At 35.4% G+C, this 22,843-nt stretch overlaps 2 protein-coding genes and 1 non-coding gene across 3 annotated transcripts; all 3 read right to left on the bottom strand.

Annotated features, from left to right (window-relative positions):
* Positions 1 to 30: 30 nt before the first annotated feature.
* LOC142178039 (uncharacterized) lies at positions 31 to 498 on the bottom strand. Its single transcript, XM_075247358.1, has one exon. The coding sequence runs from the start codon at positions 496 to 498 to the stop codon at positions 31 to 33; it is 468 nt and encodes a 155-aa protein (XP_075103459.1).
* An 11,442-nt stretch (positions 499 to 11,940) lies between these two features.
* LOC107785000 (protein root UVB sensitive 3-like) lies at positions 11,941 to 20,135 on the bottom strand. The gene is made up of 14 exons (XM_016606213.2): positions 19,877 to 20,135; positions 17,641 to 17,700; positions 17,487 to 17,525; positions 17,351 to 17,413; positions 17,217 to 17,273; positions 16,764 to 16,827; positions 16,190 to 16,273; positions 14,647 to 14,729; positions 14,432 to 14,561; positions 13,780 to 13,872; positions 13,349 to 13,487; positions 13,197 to 13,237; positions 12,929 to 13,116; positions 11,941 to 12,546 (listed from the first exon to the last, which is right to left on the bottom strand). The coding sequence occupies exons 1-14, from the start codon at positions 20,069 to 20,071 to the stop codon at positions 12,448 to 12,450; spliced, it is 1,335 nt and encodes a 444-aa protein (XP_016461699.1). The 5' UTR covers positions 20,072 to 20,135; the 3' UTR covers positions 11,941 to 12,447.
* A 619-nt stretch (positions 20,136 to 20,754) lies between these two features.
* Positions 20,755 to 20,828, bottom strand: TRNAN-GUU (transfer RNA asparagine (anticodon GUU)). The gene has a single exon. It is a non-coding gene; the product is annotated as a tRNA-Asn (tRNA).
* Positions 20,829 to 22,843: the final 2,015 nt, after the last annotated feature.

The raw sequence follows: 22,843 nt of genomic DNA, 5'->3' as shown, positions 1-22,843 counted from the left end.
CCCCGATCAACACTGACCTTGTCCTCAAGGTCAAGATTGAGCGATAAAGTCAGGAAATTGGCTCTTGATATAGCCCCAGTCTTCCCACGTTGCCTCATCTGGCCCCAAATTAGCCCACTGTACCAAAACTTTCACTTGAGCTGCATTATTAACCTTGACGATACGACGGTCTAAAATAGCAACTGGTTGTACCAGAACTCGACCACTGTCATCACAGCTAGGAGGTTGCTGCTGAGGTGCAATAGAAGGTCCCACCCTCTTCTTCAGTTGAGAGACATGAAAGACTGGATGGATTTGTGAGCTTGACGGCGACTCCAAACGATAAGCCACTGACCCAATCTTTTGTAGCACTTTGTATGGCCCATAGTATTTGGCACTCAATTTAAGATTTCTCCGCACTGCTACTGATGATTGTATATAGGGTTGTAATTTCAAATAAACAAAGTCTCCCACCTCTAAAACTCTGTCAGACCTGTTCCTATCTGCATAAAATTTCATCCTGGCTTGGGCCTGGACTAAGTTTTCCTTAAGAAACGTCAACATTTGTTGCCTTTGAGCCAAGTAAGAGTCCACAGGTTATGTAGAATATGGTAATGATCCCAGTGAAACCTGTGGGGGTGGAAATCCATATAGTGCCTGGAATGGTGTAGATTTGAGTGAGTTGTGGTAGTTGGTGTTGTACCACCACTCTGCTAAGGGTAACCACTTGAACCATTTCTTAGGGCATGCAAAAACCATAGACCTCAGATAAGTTTTCAAGCATCTATTAAGCCGTTCAGTTTGACCATCTGACTGAGGGTGATAAGCTGTAGACATTTTAAGCTTGGTTCCCATTGACTTGAAGAGCTGCTGCCAGAATTGGCTGGTGAATATTGCATCCCTATCAGTCACAATTGACTTAGGAAGCCCATGCAGCCTATAGATGTCCTGTAAGAATAACTCGGCTACCTCCTTAGCTGAAAAAGGGTGCTTTAATGCTAGGAAGTGTCCATATTTGGTCAGTCTATCGATGACTACCAATACCACATTCTTGTGCTCAGAAGAAGGTAAACCTTCTATAAAATCCATGGAGATATCCTTCCATGGCATTTCTGGGATGGGAAGAGGCTGTAGTAATCCTGGAGAGTGTACATTTTCATTTTTTACTCTTTGACATGTATCACACTCAGCCACCCATTTAGAGATGTCAGTCTTCATGTTAGGCCAATAAAAGCCCATCTTGATCCTCTTATAAGTTCCCAATTGCCCAGAATGCCCCCCAATAGGAGACTTATGAAGGGCTTCAAAGATCTTAGTTCTTAGACAAGCTCCCCTCCTTATCCATACTTTTTGGTCATGTCTGATAATGCCCTGCTGAAGGGTGTAATCAGATTTGCCTGAAGGATCTGTTATTAGCTCAAGCAACAATTGTTGAGCCACAAGATCATGGTCATAACTCTGAATTACCTCCTGCATCCAGGTGGGTTCAGAACTAGTAATGGCACATAATATATGTTCTTCTTCTTCTCTTCTTAAAAGGGCATCAGCAACTCTGTTTTCAGTACCTTTCTTGTACTGAACTTCATAGTCCAGTCCAAGGAGTTTGGTGAGGCCTTTTTGCTGAAGGGCAGTGGTAATCTTTTGCTCTAGTAAGTACTTGAGACTTTGATGATCCTTCCTGATTATAAAGTGACCCCCATCAAATAGTGTCTCTATTTATCCACTGCTATTAGTACAACTAGATATTCTTTTTCATAGGTTGACAATCCCCTGTTGTTCTGAGATAATGCTTTACTGAAATATGCCAAGGGTCTGCCTTCCTGTAATAAGACTGCTCCCATCCCTGTGGAGCAAGCATCAGTCTCCACAATGAATGGTTTGGTGAAGTCAGCTAGGGCCAAAACTGGGGCTGATGACATGGCTGACTTAAGTTGCTGAAAGGCTATCTCTGCTTCCTCTGACCACTGGAAGGAGTTCTTCTTAAGAAGATTGGTCAGGGGTCTGCTGATAACCCCATAAGAATTGACAAACCTCCTATAATAACCTGTGAGCCCTAAGAAACCCCTTAAGTGTTTGATAGTTTTTGGTCTAGGCCAGTTAACCATAGCCTCAATTTTTGAAGGATCAGTAGCTACCCCTTCCCCTGAAATGATGTGACCCAAATATTCCGCCTTATTCTGTCCAAATGAACACTTAGATAGCTTAGCATAAAGTTTTTCCTTCCTCAAAATTTCTAAAACTTTTCTGAGGTGTAATATGTGGATGTGGTTATTGGGGTTGTATACTAGAATATCATCAAAGAAAACCAGTACAAATTTTCTGAGAAAGGGTTGAAAAATATGGTTCATGAGGCTCTGAAAGGTTGCAGGGGTATTAGTCAAGCCAAAAGGCATGACTCTAAACTCATAGTGTCCCAAATGTATCCTAAAAGAAGTTTTGTATATGTCTTTATCACCCATTCTGATTTGGTGATAGCCAGCTCTAAGGTCAATTTTAGTATAGATACAAGAACCACTTAATTCATCCATTAAGTCATCTACCAATGGAATGGAAAATTTATCCTTCACTGTCAGTTTATTAAGTTCCCTGTAATCTATACAGAATCTCCAACTACCATCTTTCTTTTTGACCAATAATACTGGAGAAGAGAAAGGGGAGTGACTTGGTTGTATCATTCCACTAGTCAACATTTCATTAACTTATTTTTTAATTTCATTCTTCTGAAAATAGTTATACCTGTAGGGTCTCAGGCTGACTGGGTTTGCATTACTTTTCAGGGGAATGTGATGATCATGGCCTCTTTTTGGTGGTAAGGATGTGGGTTCATCAAAGACATCTTTGAAGTCTGCAAGTACTTCAACAATTTCTGCAGGTATTTCTTCTGTCATTGGTATTTCCTGGGCTGAGAGTGTGAAGAGATGTGCCCAAATAGCCTGCCCTTTCTTCAATAGTTGTCTCACTCCCACTGCTGTCATACTTTTCAATTCTCCTTGACTGTAGATGCCCTTAAGCTCCACTCTCTTCCCTTTATGTGCCACCTGGACCTTGTACTCAATGAAATTCAAGAGTACAGGGTTATGTCCCTTCATCCAGTCACCACCCAATATCATATCATTTCCCCCCAATCTAACAAGCCTCACAGCATCCTCAAACTCCACCCCTTGTATCTTCTATTTGAATCTAGGACAAGAATGTAGGCTTGTAATATGGTTCCCATTTGCTACAGTCACTCTCATAGGGACTGCCTCAATAATTTGGCACCCTATCCTCCTAGCAGTCTCCAGATCCAAGAAGCTATGGGTGCTCTCCGAATCTAACAAAATAGTAATCTTGTTCCTTTTTGCCTCTCCTCCCAACTTGATGGTATTTGGGACTTCAGTACCTGAAAGTGCATTCAGACTAATTGCTTCATCCATAATTTCTTCCCCTGGCATCTCCTCCAATTCCTTAACATCACCTTCTATCCCTTCACTCTGCTCCAATTCAGTTGGATCAATTGAAGCAGACATAGTATTCAGCTGTTTAGTTTTGCATTGATGCCCAACATGATATTTTTCACCACACTTATAACATAGCCCTTGAGCTTTCCTCAATTCAAGGAGCTTGTTACCCTGGCCTCCCACTGAAGAGTTAGCTCCCTTAACCATTACCCCATTAGTCTGATTATACCCTGTAATATTACTTCTTCCCCACTGACTTCTCTCCTTCCTATTCTGTACTTGGATTAGCCTCTCCTGATGTCGAGCCTTATCCACAACCTGACTTAGGGTGAAAGGGTTAAGCATCTTAATTGTATGCCTTATTTCTTCCTTGAGACCTTCCACAAAGAATTCTAGGAAAAAATCTTCTGGAATGGTGGGATTCCTTATCAATACCCAGGCCTTCAAATCTTCAAACCTTTCCAAATATTCATCTACTGTTCCTTTTTGTTCAACCTTTTTAAATTCTCCAATTAAGTTGAATTTACTATTACTAGCTCCTTCAAATCTTTTGCAAATTTCTTCAGTAAACTCATGCCATTTGATTACACCTTTACTAACATGATATGAGAAAAACCATGCCTCAACTTTACCTGTTAAGTGCAGGACAGCTACTTCCAACTTCTCATCAGGGTCAAAGATTCGATTGTAGTGGAAGTATCTCTCCCCTTTCCTTAGCCACGAGCAGGGATCAACTCCATCAAAAAATGGGAACTCAAACCGACCATGGTGATTGCTCCTTTGGAATCTAGCTTGCTCGAATTGGTCATTCTTGTGCAGTCTACTTCCAGAAGCATCTAATTGAAGACCCGGCGCACTTCCCAGAATTCCCTCTTGATTGGGAATCAGTTTCTCCATTAGGAGATCCATCTTCTTGGCCAAACCCTCCAATCTAGCATCATTAGTCTCCATGTAATTCTGCAGTTGCATGTCTAATTTCTTAACTGATTCTTCTGTACTTTTCGATCTTGTTTCTGTAATCGTCATTGGGCCAGGAATTTGCTTTGATACCAAGTTGTAATATACTAGTAAGTAAGAAGTAGAATCGAATCCCAACTGTGTTTTTTATTGAATTCAATCGAGAAATTCTATTACAAAAAAATGAAATTGAATTGCAACAATCGAATAAAATGCATATTGAGCTTGTTGATCAGCTGTAATGGTGGGTGAAAACCTGAAAGAGAAATTAGGAATTTAGGAAGAGGAAGAAGAATGACAAAAATGGAAAATGAAGAGAGAGAGAAGAGAGAGGGTGAGAATTCGGTTAAGAAAATACCGGCTCCAAGATATTTAGTGGATTGCCCAACTAACTATTTAGTTGGACTGTTCTTTAGTCTCAGCCCTCCGATCAACCTATCTCCCTTATAATCTCTGCCGTTCATTATATTATATCAGCTACAATTCCTAATCTCCACCTGTACTTATCCAATGCTCCTCCTCCTGCCACGTGTCCTTTATTACTTATACTCTTCTTTCCTAATTCATAACCCTATTTCCATTCTTCGTTCTTTCCTAATTCATACCCTATTTCCAATTTCAGCTGATGACCAACTCCAAACCTTACATTCAGTTCAGTCAAAACAAGATAGTCATTAGAAAAATGGCTCTTGGATATTTGGTTTTACTTTTCAGCTAGTTTGTTCGAGTAATTAATTTATTTTGCAGTGGTTTGGATATTTGTTTTTTTTTTTTTTTCTAAAATCAAAACAACAAATAACTCATTGCAATTCCCGTTTGAGTTTAGTCTATCACTTGGCCACTTAAGCAAAATTGTCATAAGATATTTTGCATTTCAACAAAAGAGAACACACTTGTAACTACTTAAAGGTCGTTTGGTATGCGGAATAAGGTGTGACTTTGGTTGATGGTATAAATTTATCCGTATAAATTTAATCTCAGACTTAATCCTAGATATCCCACCTTATCCCATCAAAGGTGAGATTATTTTATCACGCCTTAACTGGTGCATCAATTTATCTCCAGCATTTTGTTTTCTTCTTTTAACTCCGCGTATGTGTAAAGCCGGTGCAATCTCGTCTAGAGGAGGGTAGCTCTAATTCAATTACCGGCTTATGAACTAGAAACAGATGATTCATTTAGCTGCTCTTAGCTAGTTCAAAAACTGTAAATAAAGGAGAAGTGTTGCAGTACGCTAACAACCAGCGTAAAACTAGTAGTCTGATGAATCATCACAATACAGAATATATTGGTCCGAGATGAGCTTAAAGATCAATGAGGATTCATATAGCAGGTTTTGAAGAAAAATCCTTAACGTTGGTGCCTAGATGACTGGATAGGCTTGTTTGGAATAGTTGAAGCTACAATCTTTAATCTTCTGAATATTCCTTCTACACCATAATAGGATTTACTTATATACACAGAAAGTGTAAGGATTGTTTACACTATCACTGAATCCTATGTTGATCGAATCCTCCAAAACTGTTGCCGCGCCCATGTTGGAATCCTCCATTTTGCGACTCTTGGTTTTACTCAATTTCAATCAAAGGGTAGGAATCAAATCCTAAGCCCCCACCGATTTAGTTGGATTTATATTGGAAAATAAAAGAAAATGAGAAAACAGGGCTGGTATCAGTGTTGTCGTTGGAAATCATGTTGATTTATCACCCTTATCCTCATCTTTGAAGGGACTTTCTATTGCCAGCAATTCTGGTGAGATCTCTCTCTTGTTTTTTTATCTAAATTAAACAGTGCTCTCAAATTACTAGAGAACTTATGAGCATCATTGCTTTGGTAGATATTGCAGTCGTGAGTGAGTAGTAATTTTCACAGAACATGTATGGAATAACCTTTGTAATGGTTCAAGTAAATTAAAATGGTTCATATATTGTTGTATTTACGATACTAAAGACACATTTAAACTCGAAAAGCCTTCTTGCTTTCTTATAGTAGATGAATATTTTGTACCAAGAAAAAGTTGCACATCTCATAGAGAAAACAAAAGTTTGAGTGACTTCTTTTTCGCTTTAACTATCTGGTATCCGAAACTTACTGGTCTGACTAATTCAAATTATGTTGGGTAAGCCAACTTTAGGGGGTAAAGCATTCTTCCTTAACGAAAGACGTTCCATTCTCATCAATCAAATTCAAGACTTTGATTGATGGAAGAATCTCAATAGTGCCACCACACCTTCAATGGCTGGAGTCTTACCTGAATGCCAATATTACTTCAAAGAGTCAAACATCAGTTAGCTGCAGAAGCGGAGCCAGGATTTGAAATTTATGGGTTTAGTATTCCAGTCTTTTTAGGTTACTGAATTCTAAACTAATAATTTATACATATTAAATAAATTTTTCAAGAGAAATACAGAGTTTGGCCCAAAGCAACTAGGTTCAACCAAACCCGTAATTTGGTCTCTGGCTCCGCCCCTGGTTAGTTGGACCTTCATCTCAGCCTGTGATTCAATACCTTTAGAATCATCTCCAATGAGACCTCCAGTATCAACAGTTCAGGCAAGTCAACTCTCTGGTTTTGTCATTTATAATGTTTTCTAATATAATAAAATATGTAGAACATGCAATGAGTATCTTATTTTGATGGTTGAAAGAAGCCATCTCTTGAAAAATAGTTCAATAGAGTGTGTAGGGACAGGGTGCATGTCTATCGTATGAAAATCCCACCCCAAAAAAAGCATCTGGCCAAAAAACTTCTCATCAAAAAATGATTACAGTAGATGGACATCTTTTGCCCCCCCAAAAAAAAGGACTTTAAGATGCATAGAATCAAGTGGGGTAATCCAGCATCCTTTTGTCACACATAATTTAATAAATTATGTGTAAATATTCTAAGAAGTAATATGTATATATACAATAGGCCGATACTGCTTGAAAAACAATATATAGTAAATATAAAATTTGGAATCAGAAGTAAAACTTTAGGAGCAAATATCCCTGACCCAAACCGGTGTACAAGTCAAGTTGTGACAATAAGTCGACACTGGTTGTGTAAATCCCTGTGTACGCCATTGACTACACGGGAACAGTCAAAAGCAAGAACCAGTGGCTTAAATGCCAAGATTCCTTCTAACAAAGTCAAAGCTACAGACATCAAGCAGGGCGGCCCAACCTCATTGGAGACCTAAAGCAAAATCTTAATAATAGGCCTTAATATATATATATATATATATATATATATATATATATATATATATATATATAAATGAACATCGTTTTTAAAAAAATTAGACAAGTGAGGATGTATAATTAAAAAAAATGAGAACTTAGTTTTATAAAATACAGAAAATTAAATGAATTTAACGTTGATTGCATCACAACTGAAATGGGAGAATCCAGAAAACATAAGTGACTCCTTTTTTTAGTAAGTCCCTTTCTATATTTGGTAACAATTCAACTTTAGATTTTTCTTTTTTACCATTATTGAGATGATTTCTAGCCCAAAAACTTCTATGATTTATTTAAGATTACAAGTTTCAAAAGCTTTCCTTTATTTCATAAAATCCATGTCCAGTCAAACACTTTCATATAAATTGGGACGGAGAGAGTATAATTTATGTAAGAAAAATAATTAATAAGTTAGATTATTAGATATAGTTACGTGACCAACTAATGAATAGAGAAATATAATTAAGTAAAAAAGTAAAATAAGATTGACAGAAAATTATTTTAGTTATATTAATTAGAGGAAGAAATCGAATTATTAAAAATTAATATGACAATAAAGAAATAAATTTATCAATAATAAAAGATAATTATATAAATAATATACTACTATATATAAAGAATACTAGTAATTTTGGGGCCTTTAAATTTTTGGGGCCTAAAGCAAGTGTTTCACTTGCTTTAGGGTTGGGCCGCCCCTGACATCAAGTCCATAAACCGACTTTGCCATTTAGCAACTGAACTATCACCTTTGTTTGGACCTTTAACTACCAACAGTAAGCCAAGATTGTTCCCTTCTATTGTCATCCATCAAAAGTGCATCTAAACAATACCAAATAATGGGAAAACTCAACGAAAATTCATATTCTAATGAACTTGAAAGAAATAAAAGTGTAGGACCAGTAATATAACACATCATATGAAAATCTCCAGATTCTTTAGAACATGTGATGAAGAATTATATTTTAATGGTTGAAACAAGTTATTTTGTAAAAGATGGTTAAAGTGGAGTGTTTAAAGCTTACTAGGACACCTGTTGTAGTGGATGGCTAAAAGATTTAGTGGAAGATAATCTTTTGCAAGAAAAGGACTAGCACTTCAAGGAATGAGAAAAAGAATAAATGGGTAAAGTTTTTCAAAAAATTCAGGTCAAATGAAGTTCATAGCATTAATGAATATGTTGCTTCCTCCTATGGAAATCACACATCTATCTTTAGGAGTGATAACAAAAATAGAACATATCATAGGATCCATTCTTCACCTTTCACATCTAACATTCTCATATATGTGTTTTTCCCTGAACTTCTCAAATCTTTTGCCATTTCCAGCAAACTCAGACACTGAACTTTCTACTGCTTCTTGAAACTATCAACTGTTATTTTGCTGTATATATATAGTTATAGTGAACGTTGAGCACTCTCTAACTTGCTTTTTGTGATTTATAAGAATGGAGTATTCTTTTCTTTCGGAATTGAATAGTAATAGGAATAATTGGAAGATAAAATTAGAGTTTGTAGGATATGAGATTCTATTAATGTGAGTGAGAGCCAAATTAGTTTGGACATCATTTATAGATGAGAAGGTAATTTAGTACCTATTTCTTCTATTATATTTTGTAATTTTTAATGGGTGGACACTTCTAATTTCTTTTCTTCTACAAGAATAATTTGATGCATGCTACAATAAGAAAAAACATCAAGTAAACATGTACAACCACATGTTGATTGAATGTTTGTTGTTTATTAAAAAAAAACTTTAAATTGTTAAAGGTGTTGGTGATATAGACTAATTAGGAGTAATTTAAAATTAATTTCTTGGTCTCAACTTCGTTTAAGAGACAAATGAGAATGAAGACATGGTTAAAATTCGGATAAACTGATTTCAATTTAATAAACTAGAGATGATTGTCGCAATGGTGAATGATGACACTAACTTATCAAGTATTTTATTACTATTAATGTTTGTCGCAAAATAGTTTTATGTATATGTCATATCATGAAAATTTTTAATATGATTATTTTCAGAGGCAGATCCAGGATTTGATGGTTGCATATGCCATTGTATTTAATGTAAACTCACCAGTAGTCAAAGAGGTTAAATTTATTAGGTATACATGCATTTGGCCAGTTCACTATATTTTAAATTAATTCGGTTTGGTTCTGTTCGATCCATTTTGAGTTAATTTGGTTTGCTTTACAAGATCTTTTGATGCATAAATAAATACATGATAACTAAACTGAATATATTTGGTCCTTTCAAGGAAAAAATAATATTAACTACATTAAAAAGAAAAATGATTAAAAACATATTCAAATTAAAAAAATTGAGAGCTAGAACGAGAAACATAGGCAAATATACTTTTATAATCTAAACTACTAATAAAAATGAGATTGTATACAGGAAAAATATCAACATGAAGATAAAAGAAATTAAGAAAAAGAGGAGAAAAGGATGGAAAAGTACTCACAATATGAGTAGAGTAGGATCGATCCTAGGTATTGAGCTTGAGAAGGGTTACCTTGACCATGGCACCTACAGCTATTTTGACCCTTGGGTGCCACAAATTATTTATATACATTTTCTACATGAAATACTGGTGAAACACCACAGAGTACCTGAAATTCTATCCGAGTGACCGGGTGACGTACCACCCCATCACCTCTACATAGATCCGCCCCTGATTATTTTTGTTCCCTCTTTATTGTATATGTAGTTGGTTGTTTATGTGGAATTGGTGATATGGAGGCATTGGATCTAAGTGGAAAATCTAAGTTGTAACTAATTCGAACCACTTACCTCATTTTATGTACTGTGTTAGTTATCTTCTTCCAAAAAGATGGATTTACAATTTAAAATGCCCAACATTCATAAATTTCATCAGTAACAACAAGGATGTCCCTCTTATTTCACCTAAATCCAACGCTTTTTATATTACCAATTCCACGTAAACATCCAACTATATCTACAATACAAAGGAAAAAAGTAGTCAAATTAAAATTACAATGATATATACTATTCATATAAAACTATTTATCTACAAACATTAATGTAATAATATGTACCTGTTAAAATTGTATTGTTGTTCACCCTTGAATCAATCATCTCGGGTTTAACAAATTGGAAGTTGTGACAAAGAAAATAATTTTAAAATTACTCCTACTTGGTCTATATCCACCAACACTTTCAATAACCTTGAAGTTCTTAATAACAAACAACGAACTTTCACTCAACATGTACTTATACCTATTTACCTAACTATTTCTTAATATAGCACGCATCAGATTATTCTGCTAAAAAGAATCCGTAAGGGTCTAACCACTAAAATTACAAGAGAATGTAAAAGAAGAAGAAATGGGTATTTAGGTACCTTGACGTCAATAAAATCATGTCTAAACTAATTAACTCTTTGTTTTTCTTTGCATTAATAGAATCCCACATCCTACAAACTCTAATCCTTACAATCCAACTATCCCTATTACTATCCGACTCAGAAAGAAAAGAATACTCCATTCTTTTAAACTACAAAAAGCAAGTCAGAGAATGCTCAATATTCACTTCAACTTTATATTGTGCACAAAAACATAGTAGAGAATATGAATAAACATTTGAAATATCATGCATTAAATATCCAGTGTAATTAGAGAATATAAAAATGAAGCAACAATGAGGAATATGGAAAGAACAAACAGTTAGGAATATGAAAAAACATTACAGCTAGAAAAAGAATAGTGGATTTTGATTTACAAAACCTGTCAGGGAAAAGTAGAAAAATGAGAAAAAATAACTGAAAGAAGGACAAACAGAGACTTCATTCGGACTCGAGAGAATAAATGATGATAAAAACAATGAAAAGAAAAAAAAAATGCATTTTCTACTACTGATATCAAGCTTCTCATGGTCTATAATGAAGCAAGCTTATTCATTGCATAAAAAGGTGAGAATTCAACTGAAAGAATCAATATATCTCTAGAACTGACAAATTAATAACATGCAAGTGTAATACAAATGCAAAATAACATCCCAAATACCATTATGAAATCAAATACCAAAAAAGGAAATAAAAAGAAAAGGAATCTAAGAGATATCTCTAACAAGGACAAAGGGTAATAGGAAATACCAGCACTTTATCATACCTGCAGGAGTCAGGTCGCCCTTCTGCCGAAGGATTGGCTCCAAAATTAAAGCCTAATTTGGAGAAGAGTTGGCTCTCACTCCTGCCAGGAGTCTCTATACAGTGAACGCCCTACTTTGGTTTTCAATTTTCAAATTTTGCAGTGAACACCCTATTTGGAGGTAGTTTTTGCACAGTAGGAAGAAAATGGCATTCACCTATATACATACATTGTTAGGCCAATTAACAATAACACTAAGATGTATAGACAACATTTCATTGCAAATAAAATATTCCTTCTGAAAACCAAAATCTCCCGTTAATTGGGACACACCTCAATGGAATCTCCACTCAGGCTTATGAAATAATGCCATAAATTACATTACAACTTTGATCTCAAGAATAGCCAGCACCTTTTAAAATTCCAGTAAACAAGAGTTTCTCCAAGATCACGGAAACTATGCATCAATTGCTATCTTTGAAGTCACAGCATGTAAGCCAGGCTAAGCTGACTGGTTCTGAGATACTAAACATGTAACAAGATAACTCCTCTTGCCAAGTAAAGTCTCCTCTCCTTTTTAAGGTTTACCTTCTCAATGATCATTGAAGATCCAAGATATACCAAATGATGACTTGGAATCACCCCGGATTGGAACTTGAAAGCACCTCTTTCTTAAAATTACTTTATAGTTCCAGAATTTTCATCTCATTGAAACTAGATAACTTAGTTCGTAAAACATTCTAGTCATGTTTGCCATCTGAGTACTCTACTAGCCAATTTGCTCTCCAAACAACTGACGATGATAGCAGTCGCTCAGTCTTCCATCCTGATGACTGAAGCTGTGACAGTGAATTGTGAAAGATACAAGATATTTAGTTCAATCTAAAACACAAAATGCACAGCTCGTAGAATTAATGGACAATTTTCCATGAGAAAATGGGCTTATATGTGGGTAACTTCTTGGTGGCGTTTGCACATGTCCTCTCAGACCAGTCCACAGCTTTCACTTTCAGATACGAATATTAGCTTATGAACTTTTTTGCATCGACACTAAATGGATTGTCTACATATTTAGGTGGTGTTTTCTTCAAAAAAAATCAAAGACAATCTTTTTGCAGAAACTTGATACTGATTAGTTGACTATGATTTTAAAACTTGCAAATGCAGTGAATATATCATGAATTTCCTCCCTGAAAAAGAGCTCGTGATGTAGACAAATACCTTCAGAAGAAAGACTTCATAGTGTTTATCCATCCATGATTGGCTCTCCAAAGACATGGATCCACCTTGATCACCTAGTTTTGCCATGACAAGCGCATGGATGAATGACTGCAATATATCAGCTGCGGTTGAATCCTTATGAGTAACAATGTTGATAATACCCCTTTCTTGTTGAAGTAAATACTTCGCTGAAAAGACGAGAGAATGTATAAGTGAAACTCTTAGGTCAAATAGCTGAGCTTGAAAAACGTTTAACATGTCTATCAACCTTTCTTGTGGTTTAATCCAGCAGATTGTAAGAGGTTGACCCTATCGATCAAAAGACAAGTCGTTACTCAACTAACTAAATATTCTTCTCTGCTAATAACACGTGCAAGAGATATGGGTGCAAATTAGTAATAACAAAGGCGAAAATCTCACATAGCAAGGCTGTAAAGTGAAGAAACTCTGACACCTAAATATACTCGCTTGTATAGAGAATCACTGCCTTTTGAGGTCCACGAGCTCAGCCATGAAGGTAGAACATGCTCCATGGAGGAGACCTGCTTTGGAGAGAGAACTGGAACCAAAGGCGTGAAACCTCCAGATTAGCAACCTTAAGTTATTGGACATAAAGCTCAAAATTTACATAATATTTTCTGCATGTCTAGTCAACGACTCATGTGAAACATTCAGCACACACAGGAACTCTAAATTAATAGTTCAAACGCAAAAGATAAAAGCAACAGAAAATATGGGCCATTTTAGCATCGCAACACAGTGTCATAAATATTCCTACTCAGATGATATTCTAGGAGATGGATACAGTTATTCACTCTATGACTATGAAAATATTAAGATGCTCAACTCACCTTGGCCTGTCTTGAAAAATTGTGATAAAACAATGGAGCATCTTTCACAGTTCAGGGTATTCAGTGAAAGACTACGGACAGCCATATAGTTTGCTGCCAGATACATCAAGTTAGTGCATTTTGCATTAAGAAAGCTTCGGCATCCTAAGTTGCTCCGACATGGCAGTTTAGGTGCCGTACCCGTGTCGACACGACACTAGTATGGGTGTGGGTATGGGATCCGTACCAGATCAGGTCAAACAATTTTGGGTACTTTGACCACGACGGACACAAAAATTCGAGACGAGATACAATTTGATTACCGAAATCAGAACTAAAACTAGGGTAAATTTGAAGAAAATAGCATATCTTATCTAGGAAAATAATCTTTTACTTATCTACAACTTGAGAATAAAAAGGAAATCCACACTTTACAAGCTATACGTAAGTATTCCACAAAATTTCTCATAAATTAGAGAGATTTTTATTTTTTTAAATTATTTTTAGCCGGATCCCCGCACCCGTATTCGTACTAGGATCCGTATCCCCGAATCTTAAAATTTACATCTTGAAAGATCCGACCTCTAGATCCGCACCCGTGTCCGAGCAACTTAGTCGGCATCGCACTTTAAAACTCATGGAAACAGGAAATTGAAAGCAAATCATAACTAACCAAACATATGGAACATAGTAAGCGACAAAAAGGATATCCAAATTGCAAATGAGTGGCCACTTGTGATGTGTGCAAGAAGCATTCCTAAAGCCATCCCAAACATTGTAGCAAGAGTTTCTTGGCTTCCTTCCTATCAGAACAGGGAAAACGGATACCAAGTCTGAGTAAGTGGATTTTTTGCAATTCTTTCGCCGCTGTAATATCTATCACAATACCTTTGCAGCTATATCTGCTGCATTGTTTTGAAGGGCAAAGTGCTGTGTCAAAGCTGCTCTAGTGGCTCCACTAGCAACACCAGCTAAATCGAAACAAATAAAGATGATGTTTAGAAAATCAGTTCTATCACTGCGGTATGTTTGGCCTCATTAACAAGAAGAAATCATCTTCTATTAAAAGAAAAACCTTCAAGGTCAGCCAGCAAGGTTAAAAATATGCTTCAGAGTCTGAGGTTCAGACTGCTAAAAACTCTTTCCCAAAATTTACCCAACATCTTAAATGGGTGAATTAATTACAGACCAAAAAGCTACTGCAATTGAAATTTCATAATATCCTAGTCAGAAGGACAAAGAACTAAAGCAGCCAAGAAGAAGAAACTGACCAACTATAACATTAGAGCAAATAAGTAAATTACACTTTGAAAGTATTTATCAGGTAGATTAGTTAAGAAACTTAAGTCCGTAAGATTTTTCAATCTTCTGCTGCAACATGGAAGACCAACATATATATGTGTAAGAGATGGGTATTTTCCATCTGATGCATTACCCCAGCTCTGTTATAGCATTATTTGGAAGCTGGAAGTCAAGAGGGGATGGTAAGAGAGTCCACAGGCAATTGTGAACTACATGGAGGGAAAGAAATAGAAGAATTCTTGAAGGAGAGGAAAGTACGTGCTGCTGCTGCAGGTTATCATGCTAATTTTTGTGTTTCGCTCGTAAGGACTCTCCAACCTATAAAGATGATTGGACTGAGTTTGCAGAATGGAACTCTTGCACACGGGATTGTTCCTTCTTGTCAATAAAATCAATCTACTTATCTGACAAGGAAAACAATTTTATAATATTCAGTAATTGAAAACACATGTGGAGGTGAAAATTTTGTTCATGATGACTAGGATAAAGGAAACTGATCAGTGCTGATGCTAATTTCCATTAGCTTGGTGAAAGAAATAGTTCAATGAATTTATAGATGTCAAAGTTCTTGATCTTAGATAGGACTAGAATGAGAAGAATTATTGTCTCTAGAACAAATGCTTATGTGAAACTTGAATGTTTTAGGCACTTTAACAAAGATATTGATGAGAAACAGGAGATGATGCACCTCTCCAAATTTTTTGGATGACCACACGCTGTGAGAGACTACTTTTCAGGACAAAATAAGCTTTATATCTATTTTGTGTCTCTTGGAACAAAGGACTAAAAATGTTGCAGTAAGAATGATTGAATATAATAGTATCTTTCTTTAAAATTGTGTTCCATCTTAAATATCTACAACAAAGATTCACCTATGTAATAAATCAAGAAACAACAGATCAAGATAGTAAAGGAAAGCATCTTTACATTGAATTACAAAGCACATTAGTACTTTTGGCAAGGTGAAGGATCTGATATATCAGACAATTCACGCTAACAGCCCCAACCCTAAAAAACAAAAGACATTAGAGAAACAAGTTGAATACTAGACACAACCAGACAAGAAGTTTACACTTTATTTAGAAGATAAGAGAATGGCATTGCCACAAAGAGCAGATATTTCACTTACTGAATGACCTTGATAAACTCCCCAAGCAGACAATGAACACAAAGGCCGACGGAAATAAAGGAGACACAAGATCCATCAACATTCCTGCAAGAAACACAAATGATTCTATTGTCATTGCATCCGTTTCAGGAATGACAACAAAAGCACAAATCAATGTCATTTAACCTTCTAGAAAATATTTTTCATAATAATAAAATTATTTTTTGTTGCATTTCTGAAACTTAATAAATCATTAAGAATTAAAAACAATAACTATACCTCCTCTGTCTCAATTTATATAATACTCTTTCCTTTTTAGAATGTCCAAAATGTTTGACCATTTAATTTCTATACAATTTTTAACTTTCAAATTCGTTAAACTGTTCAAATAAACTTTGATGTGATCTTCTCTATCAATAAATCTTTTCTATCATTACTTTACCTTTTTTTTTCTATGGTCACGAAAACCAAATGCAAGTCAAAGAACACCTTAGACTCCGGCCACTGGCCAGTCAAAAGACTCTTTTTTATATAATTTTGATAAAAAGCGCAAAAATGACTATAGTGCACACAACATACAGGTGAAAGGGCATACCGAGATCATTCATGAGATCTGCCACTAAACGCCACATTTTGGCATTACTGTCTAAATTAGAACCCTGAAACAGAAAGCAAAAGCAACAGTCATTTTCCAACAAGTACTTAAAATTCAAAAATCATTAACAGGCGGGTAGTAGGAGGCAGGTCAAAAATATCACAGTCCCAAAGAATGTTCTACTTCGCCCCATATATGCTGCCATGGTAACTTTTTTCTAGGAAAGAGATCATCATTTCCTTTTCTTTATGGAAAAGGAGCATTAGTCTGGCATATAGTTTCAAGTGGAAACAGAAACTGACATAAATGTAAGTCTGATGGGGAATCATTTATTCTCGGAGGAATGAGGTGCTTCAGTAGCATCAGTCTTTATAAAGAATCAAGGCATGCATTGTTTGACACAATAGGATCAATACGATACCGGAAAATTACGCCATAAAAGATGAAAAAAACCTGGTAACATGTGAACAAGACGCCTCCAACCATACCAGTTAAATCTCGCAAGAACCACTGAAATTTTTTAAAACCATTGTCATCACACTAGTTTAAAACATAAATTACAATGGAAAAGAAAGATGTGAACTCACTTGAAACGTTGCCCCAATAACAGTAGCGGATTTCTCACCAACACCTATAGCACTTAGAAGAGCCTATATTTGTTTGAGCAAGTAAATTAGCCTTTCATATCATAAGTAACTCACACTAATACTGATGTTCTCTTACTTGTGTTGAGAACATCATCCGCACATAGGTAGAAAGCCCCTGCAGCAATCCAAATCAGTAACAATAACATGAAAATCAAAGAGATCTGACAGTGCTCAACGCCAATTCAGAAACTGAAAACAAGTTTTATGAATTATGGGCAATATCTCTTAACCTGCAATGAGTCCCACACTTGAAAAGGAACATAGTCTGGAGTAACACTACTTGGAAACCCCTACAAATAAATTGGAAAAGCAATTAGAAAAATCAGACAGAATTGTTGATACTGGTGAAATGCCTTCAACATTTCTTACTCCAAAGAGAAAAGAAACAAACAAACCTTATGAATCTTTTCCTTAAAAGTCGATAAAGATTATTAAATCTTTTTAAGCTTTTCCTTTTACTCCACTCAACCAAATATTAGAGAACTGTTTATTTAACCTTGTGATTGTTTCCTTAGAAACATAATAAAAATCAAATCTTTTGAAGTTCTTTCTTTACCTCCATTCCTACAGAACTGTTCCATCTTTGTAAATCTTTTTGCTTAAAACACCAAAAAAGATCAAAACTTTTTCATTTTTTTTATACCATTCAGCTAAAATCCAAAACTGATTTTGCTCCATTGAATATTGTTACACTTTTACATAAACAATTCAACAGATATAATTAACGGGTTCCTTATCGGAAAAAAAATTAAGATTTTTTAATAAGGTAAGCAAACTTTATGGTTCTTTTCCTTAAACAACACAAAAAATTAAATCTTTTAATGCTTTTGCTTTTACTCCATTCAACCAAATATTACATAACTGTTTATCTAATTTTATGCAACTTAGATGGTTCGGGCACGTGCGGAGGAGAAGCATGGATGCCTCGGTTAGGAGGTGTGGTGTGAACGGCTGGCCTTGACGGGTGTGAGAAGAGGTAGAGGGCGGCCAAAGAAATATTGGGGAGAGGTGATCAGGCAGGACCTGGTGCGGCTTCAGATTTCCGAGGACATGGCCCTTGATAGGAAGTTGTGGAGGGTGAGCCTTAAGGTTGTAGGTTAGGAAGTAGGAGGCTAGCATGTGTTCTGTCTTAGGCTGCTAGTGGCTTCAATTGTGTCCATATTACTTTTTTAGGGCTGCAGGTTAGGTCGTAGGAGGCTAGTCCGAGTGTAGTGTCTTAGGATGCTAGTGGTTCTTGTTGTACCCATATTACTCCATTGTGTTTGTAGTACTGTGCCATTGTTACTGCTTATTGTTATTGCTTTTTTCTCTATTTTCTGGTTATTACGTTGTTGATGTTATCTTTCCTCTGATATTACTGTGCCACTGTCTCTTTTCATCTTCTTGAGCCGAGGGTCTATCGGAAACAGCCTCTCTATTCCTCCGGAATAGGGGTAAGGTTTGCGTGCACACTACCCTCCCCAGACCCCACTTGTGGAATTCCACTGGGTTGTTGATGTTGTTGTTCTCAGAAACTAAAAATCAAATCTTTCGAAGTTTTCTCTTTACCTCCATTTCACCAAATGTATGAGAATTGTTTCATCTTTGTAACCTTTTCCTTAAAACACCAAAAAATCAAATCTTTTTCAAATTTTTAATACAATTCACCTAAATATTCCCAAATCTGTTTTTGTTTCTCTTGAATATTCTTCCATTCTTCCACTTCCACACAAACAATTCAACAGAGCTAGTTAATGGGTTCATTATCAAAATAACTTTATAGTTCTTTTTTTATAAGTTAAGCAAACTTTATGAATCTTTTCTTTTGAAATCAATAAAAGTTAAATCTTTTAAGTAGGCGTTTGGACATGAATTCCAAATATTTTTTTCAAATTTGGAATTTCACTAAAGTTTGAATTGAAGATGAAGTTGTGTTTGGTTATAATTTTTGCAATATATTTGGATGTCTTTTTTCCAACATATTTTCCAACTAAACACTAGCAACCTTCCCATTTTCAATTGAAAAACAGGTTCTCACCAGTTTTTCAAATTTGAAAATGCATTGAAATTCAAGTGAGATTGGAAAAATTGTAAGATTTTGATAACCAAACGTTGTTTTCAAAAACAAATTTTGAAAAAAAGCAAATTTTTCTTATGTCCAAACGGGTTCTAAATGTTTTGCTTTTACTCCACTCAACCAAATATTACATAACTCTTTGTCTAACCTTATGCATCATTACCTCAGAAAAATAATAAAAATCAAATCTTTTGAAGTTCATAATCATGTCAAAATGCGCCATATTTATTTATCCCATACAAGTTTGTCAAAATCTGTACCCAAAATACATAGATAAGACAAATTAACATTTTTGTTGTTTCACAAATAAACTAATTCTATCAAATATGTTTGTGCGAAGTACATAAATAAATTTTCTAAGAAAATTCTCAAAATGTGCTAATACTATTAATTAAGAGAGTAGGACTTGCCTCGGGAACAAAAGCCTGGAGAATTCGTTGAGAGATATGAGTGAATGCGTTGCTTGACCTTTTGATAGAGATTGAAGATGATGACGTGGCAGTTATGGTGGCTGTTTTAGTGAGTTTCGTCGACGAAGTTCCGTTCCATTCTTCGATCACCGTCGCCGGCGGCGAAGTTGAGTTCTCGTTTTGATCCTCTTCCATTGTGTTCGCCGGCGAAGTCAAACTGAAAGTCTTTGTTTTGCTCCTCCGAGAAAATAAATTACTTAATAAATAAATTTAAAAAAGGAGTATAAAATAAATAAGAAAATTAAAACGAAAAAATAATTAAAAGTGTAATTACTAATTGACATTTACTTATTACTATTCTTTATGGAGTATTTTTTTTTTCTAAAAAGAGAAATTTGGTGCCTTTTACCTTTTTAATCCATCAAAAAAACAACAAACTTTAAGTTGGTTCTTGTAATATTTAGCTAAGCATATCTAACATTTAATTAATAGAATATATATATATATATTGTGTGAATCTTCACAAGTTATATAGTATTACAGCATGTGACGACTCATATGTAATGTTAAATTTTATTGTTATTTCATATTTAAATACTTTAGAGTTTTAAAATAAAGCTAAATGTGATATATTTCAGATATAAAGGGACCAAAAACACTTTTTATAATATGTTTAATAATGTCGGGAAAAAGTATATGGTAATAACGGACAAAAGGTGTTATAAATCCCTTAGAAAATGTTTATTCCCCTTCAAATTAAACCTTTGTAGTGAGGGAAATTGTTTTTGAAAAACAAAAGAATATAACGCTAAACGTTTATTCCCCTTCAAATTAAACCTTTGTAGTGGAAATTGTTTTTGAAAAACAAAAGAATATAACGCTAGAAGGAGGGGTTGAACCTCCGACCTTGTGGTTAACAGCCACACGCTCTAACCAACTGAGCTATTCCAGCTTTTGAAATATGCTGCGTTCTAAATTTATTTATAGGATTACCAACTGCTTTCTTGACTTTTATCCAGTTTGTATTAGTTTAACACTCCATGAAAATGTTGAGATGGATGTGTGGGCATATTAGGTTAGATAGAATTAGGAATGAAGCTATTCGGGATAAGGTGAGAGTGACCCTTGTGGAGGAAAAGAGGCGAGGTTAAGATGGTTCGAGCATGTTAAAAGGAGAAGCACAGATGTCCCAGTCAGGAGGTGTAAAAGGTTGGCCTTGGGAGCTAAGAGGGAGGGTATAGGTAGGCCAAAGAAATCTTGAGGAGAGGTGATCAGGCGGGACATGGCACAACTAAAGCTAACCGAGGACATGACTCTTGATAGGAGAGTGTGGAGGTTGAGAATTAGTGTAAAAAGTTAGTAGGTAGTCGAGCGTTTTCCTGTATCTTCCTTTGTCATAGAGTATTAGTGTTACTTTGGTATCCCTTCTATCCTTTGTTTTCTAGTACCACATATTTTGTACTGTTGTTACTTGCCTTCCGTACGCCCTTAGTTTGCTATCATTTCATATCTTGAACTGTTATTACTGATTATTAGTACTTCTTTCATACTTTCTTTTGCTATTTTGGGTTTTGTTTTCTAATACCGTGTATTGATATTACTTGCTATCAGTGCTTCTTCCATCCTTTCATTAGCCGAGGGTCTATCAGAAACAGTTTCTCTGTCCTACCAGCCACCAGCGTAGGGGTAGGGGTAAGGCTGTGTACATCCTACCCCATAGACCCCAACTTATGAGATTACACTGGATTGTTGTTGTTGTATTAGTTTAACATTGCTCTTCAGTATGACTTTTCAAATATTTCTTAAATACTCTTAGTCATAAAAAAAAATATTTTTAGCTTTTCATGTAAAATTTGTGAGTACATATTTTTTTTTATTGTAAAATTTGAGGAACTGTTATTTGAATTAATACCAAAAATTCAATGATTTATTCCTCGTTCTCTAAATTTTGGGCTATAGAAAGATATGTGCTTATAGCAACCAAAAAAAATATTCGATTCGTAAGGATAGTCCAGAGTATCCTCCGCGCTTATTTACCGATTTTTTACTAGTAAATATAATAGGTGACTTTAGTATAAAATTCACACTCACCCCAGCAAGTAAAAGATAAGGGAAAAAATAAAATAAAAAATAAAAGGGGAGAATCTTAGAGCACTTTGTCTCATCCATATAAATGCATTTATTTCAACACTAATGACTAACCATGATGTTTTCAAGACAGTTTATAAAGAATTAGAAGATCTCCTATAATTTTCACGTACTTTATTAATCGTGTGATCACATCCTTGAGTGCACTAATGCGATAAGGTAACACACACAAAAAAATTATTGTGAAGAGAGAAGGGCGGCTCACATGTTCAGTCATTAGTCTTGAAGTTGCATTGGCGGTACTCATGGTTTTCACCATACGTAAGAACTAGTACTCTTACTTTTTTGAGATACAAAGCTGTGAATTATTATTTTCAAAAACTAATTCCTTCAAAAAAAAATTGAAATGAGAAATACTAATAGTTAATTTTAAAAAATCAAGTTAAAATAAAAAATGAAACCACCATAAACATAAAAAAGAAAAGAGAACGAACGGGGTGAAGAAAAAAAGACCAAAACCAACAGATAGGTATATGTACTAATTAATGTGAGAACATCAACTTAATTACTCACTTGTTTGAAAAACTTCAACCAAATCTAAGAGTGTATATATATTTGTGAGCCGCCTCGGCTTTCGATGAAGTAAACGGAGCAAGAGACATGACTGCAAGGAATCAGAATTGAGGCAAGGAGCCCCTCGAGTCGGGGTCCGAACAAAATACCTGCCCTCGGAAATATCGGGGCCACGATCCCCAAGTTCGATTCGAATCCCAAAAACTTCGGAGAGCATTACTAGATAATCGAGCACGATTAGAACACTTTTCATTTTAAAGTCACTAATCATCAAGGACCAGGTTCATTAGGTTATAAACATCACAG

The sequence above is a fragment of the Nicotiana tabacum genome, chromosome 24 (genome assembly GCF_000715075.1).
Source record: "Nicotiana tabacum cultivar K326 chromosome 24, ASM71507v2, whole genome shotgun sequence".
NCBI lineage: Eukaryota > Viridiplantae > Streptophyta > Magnoliopsida > Solanales > Solanaceae > Nicotiana > Nicotiana tabacum.
This window is presented reverse-complemented; position numbering and strand designations above follow the sequence as displayed.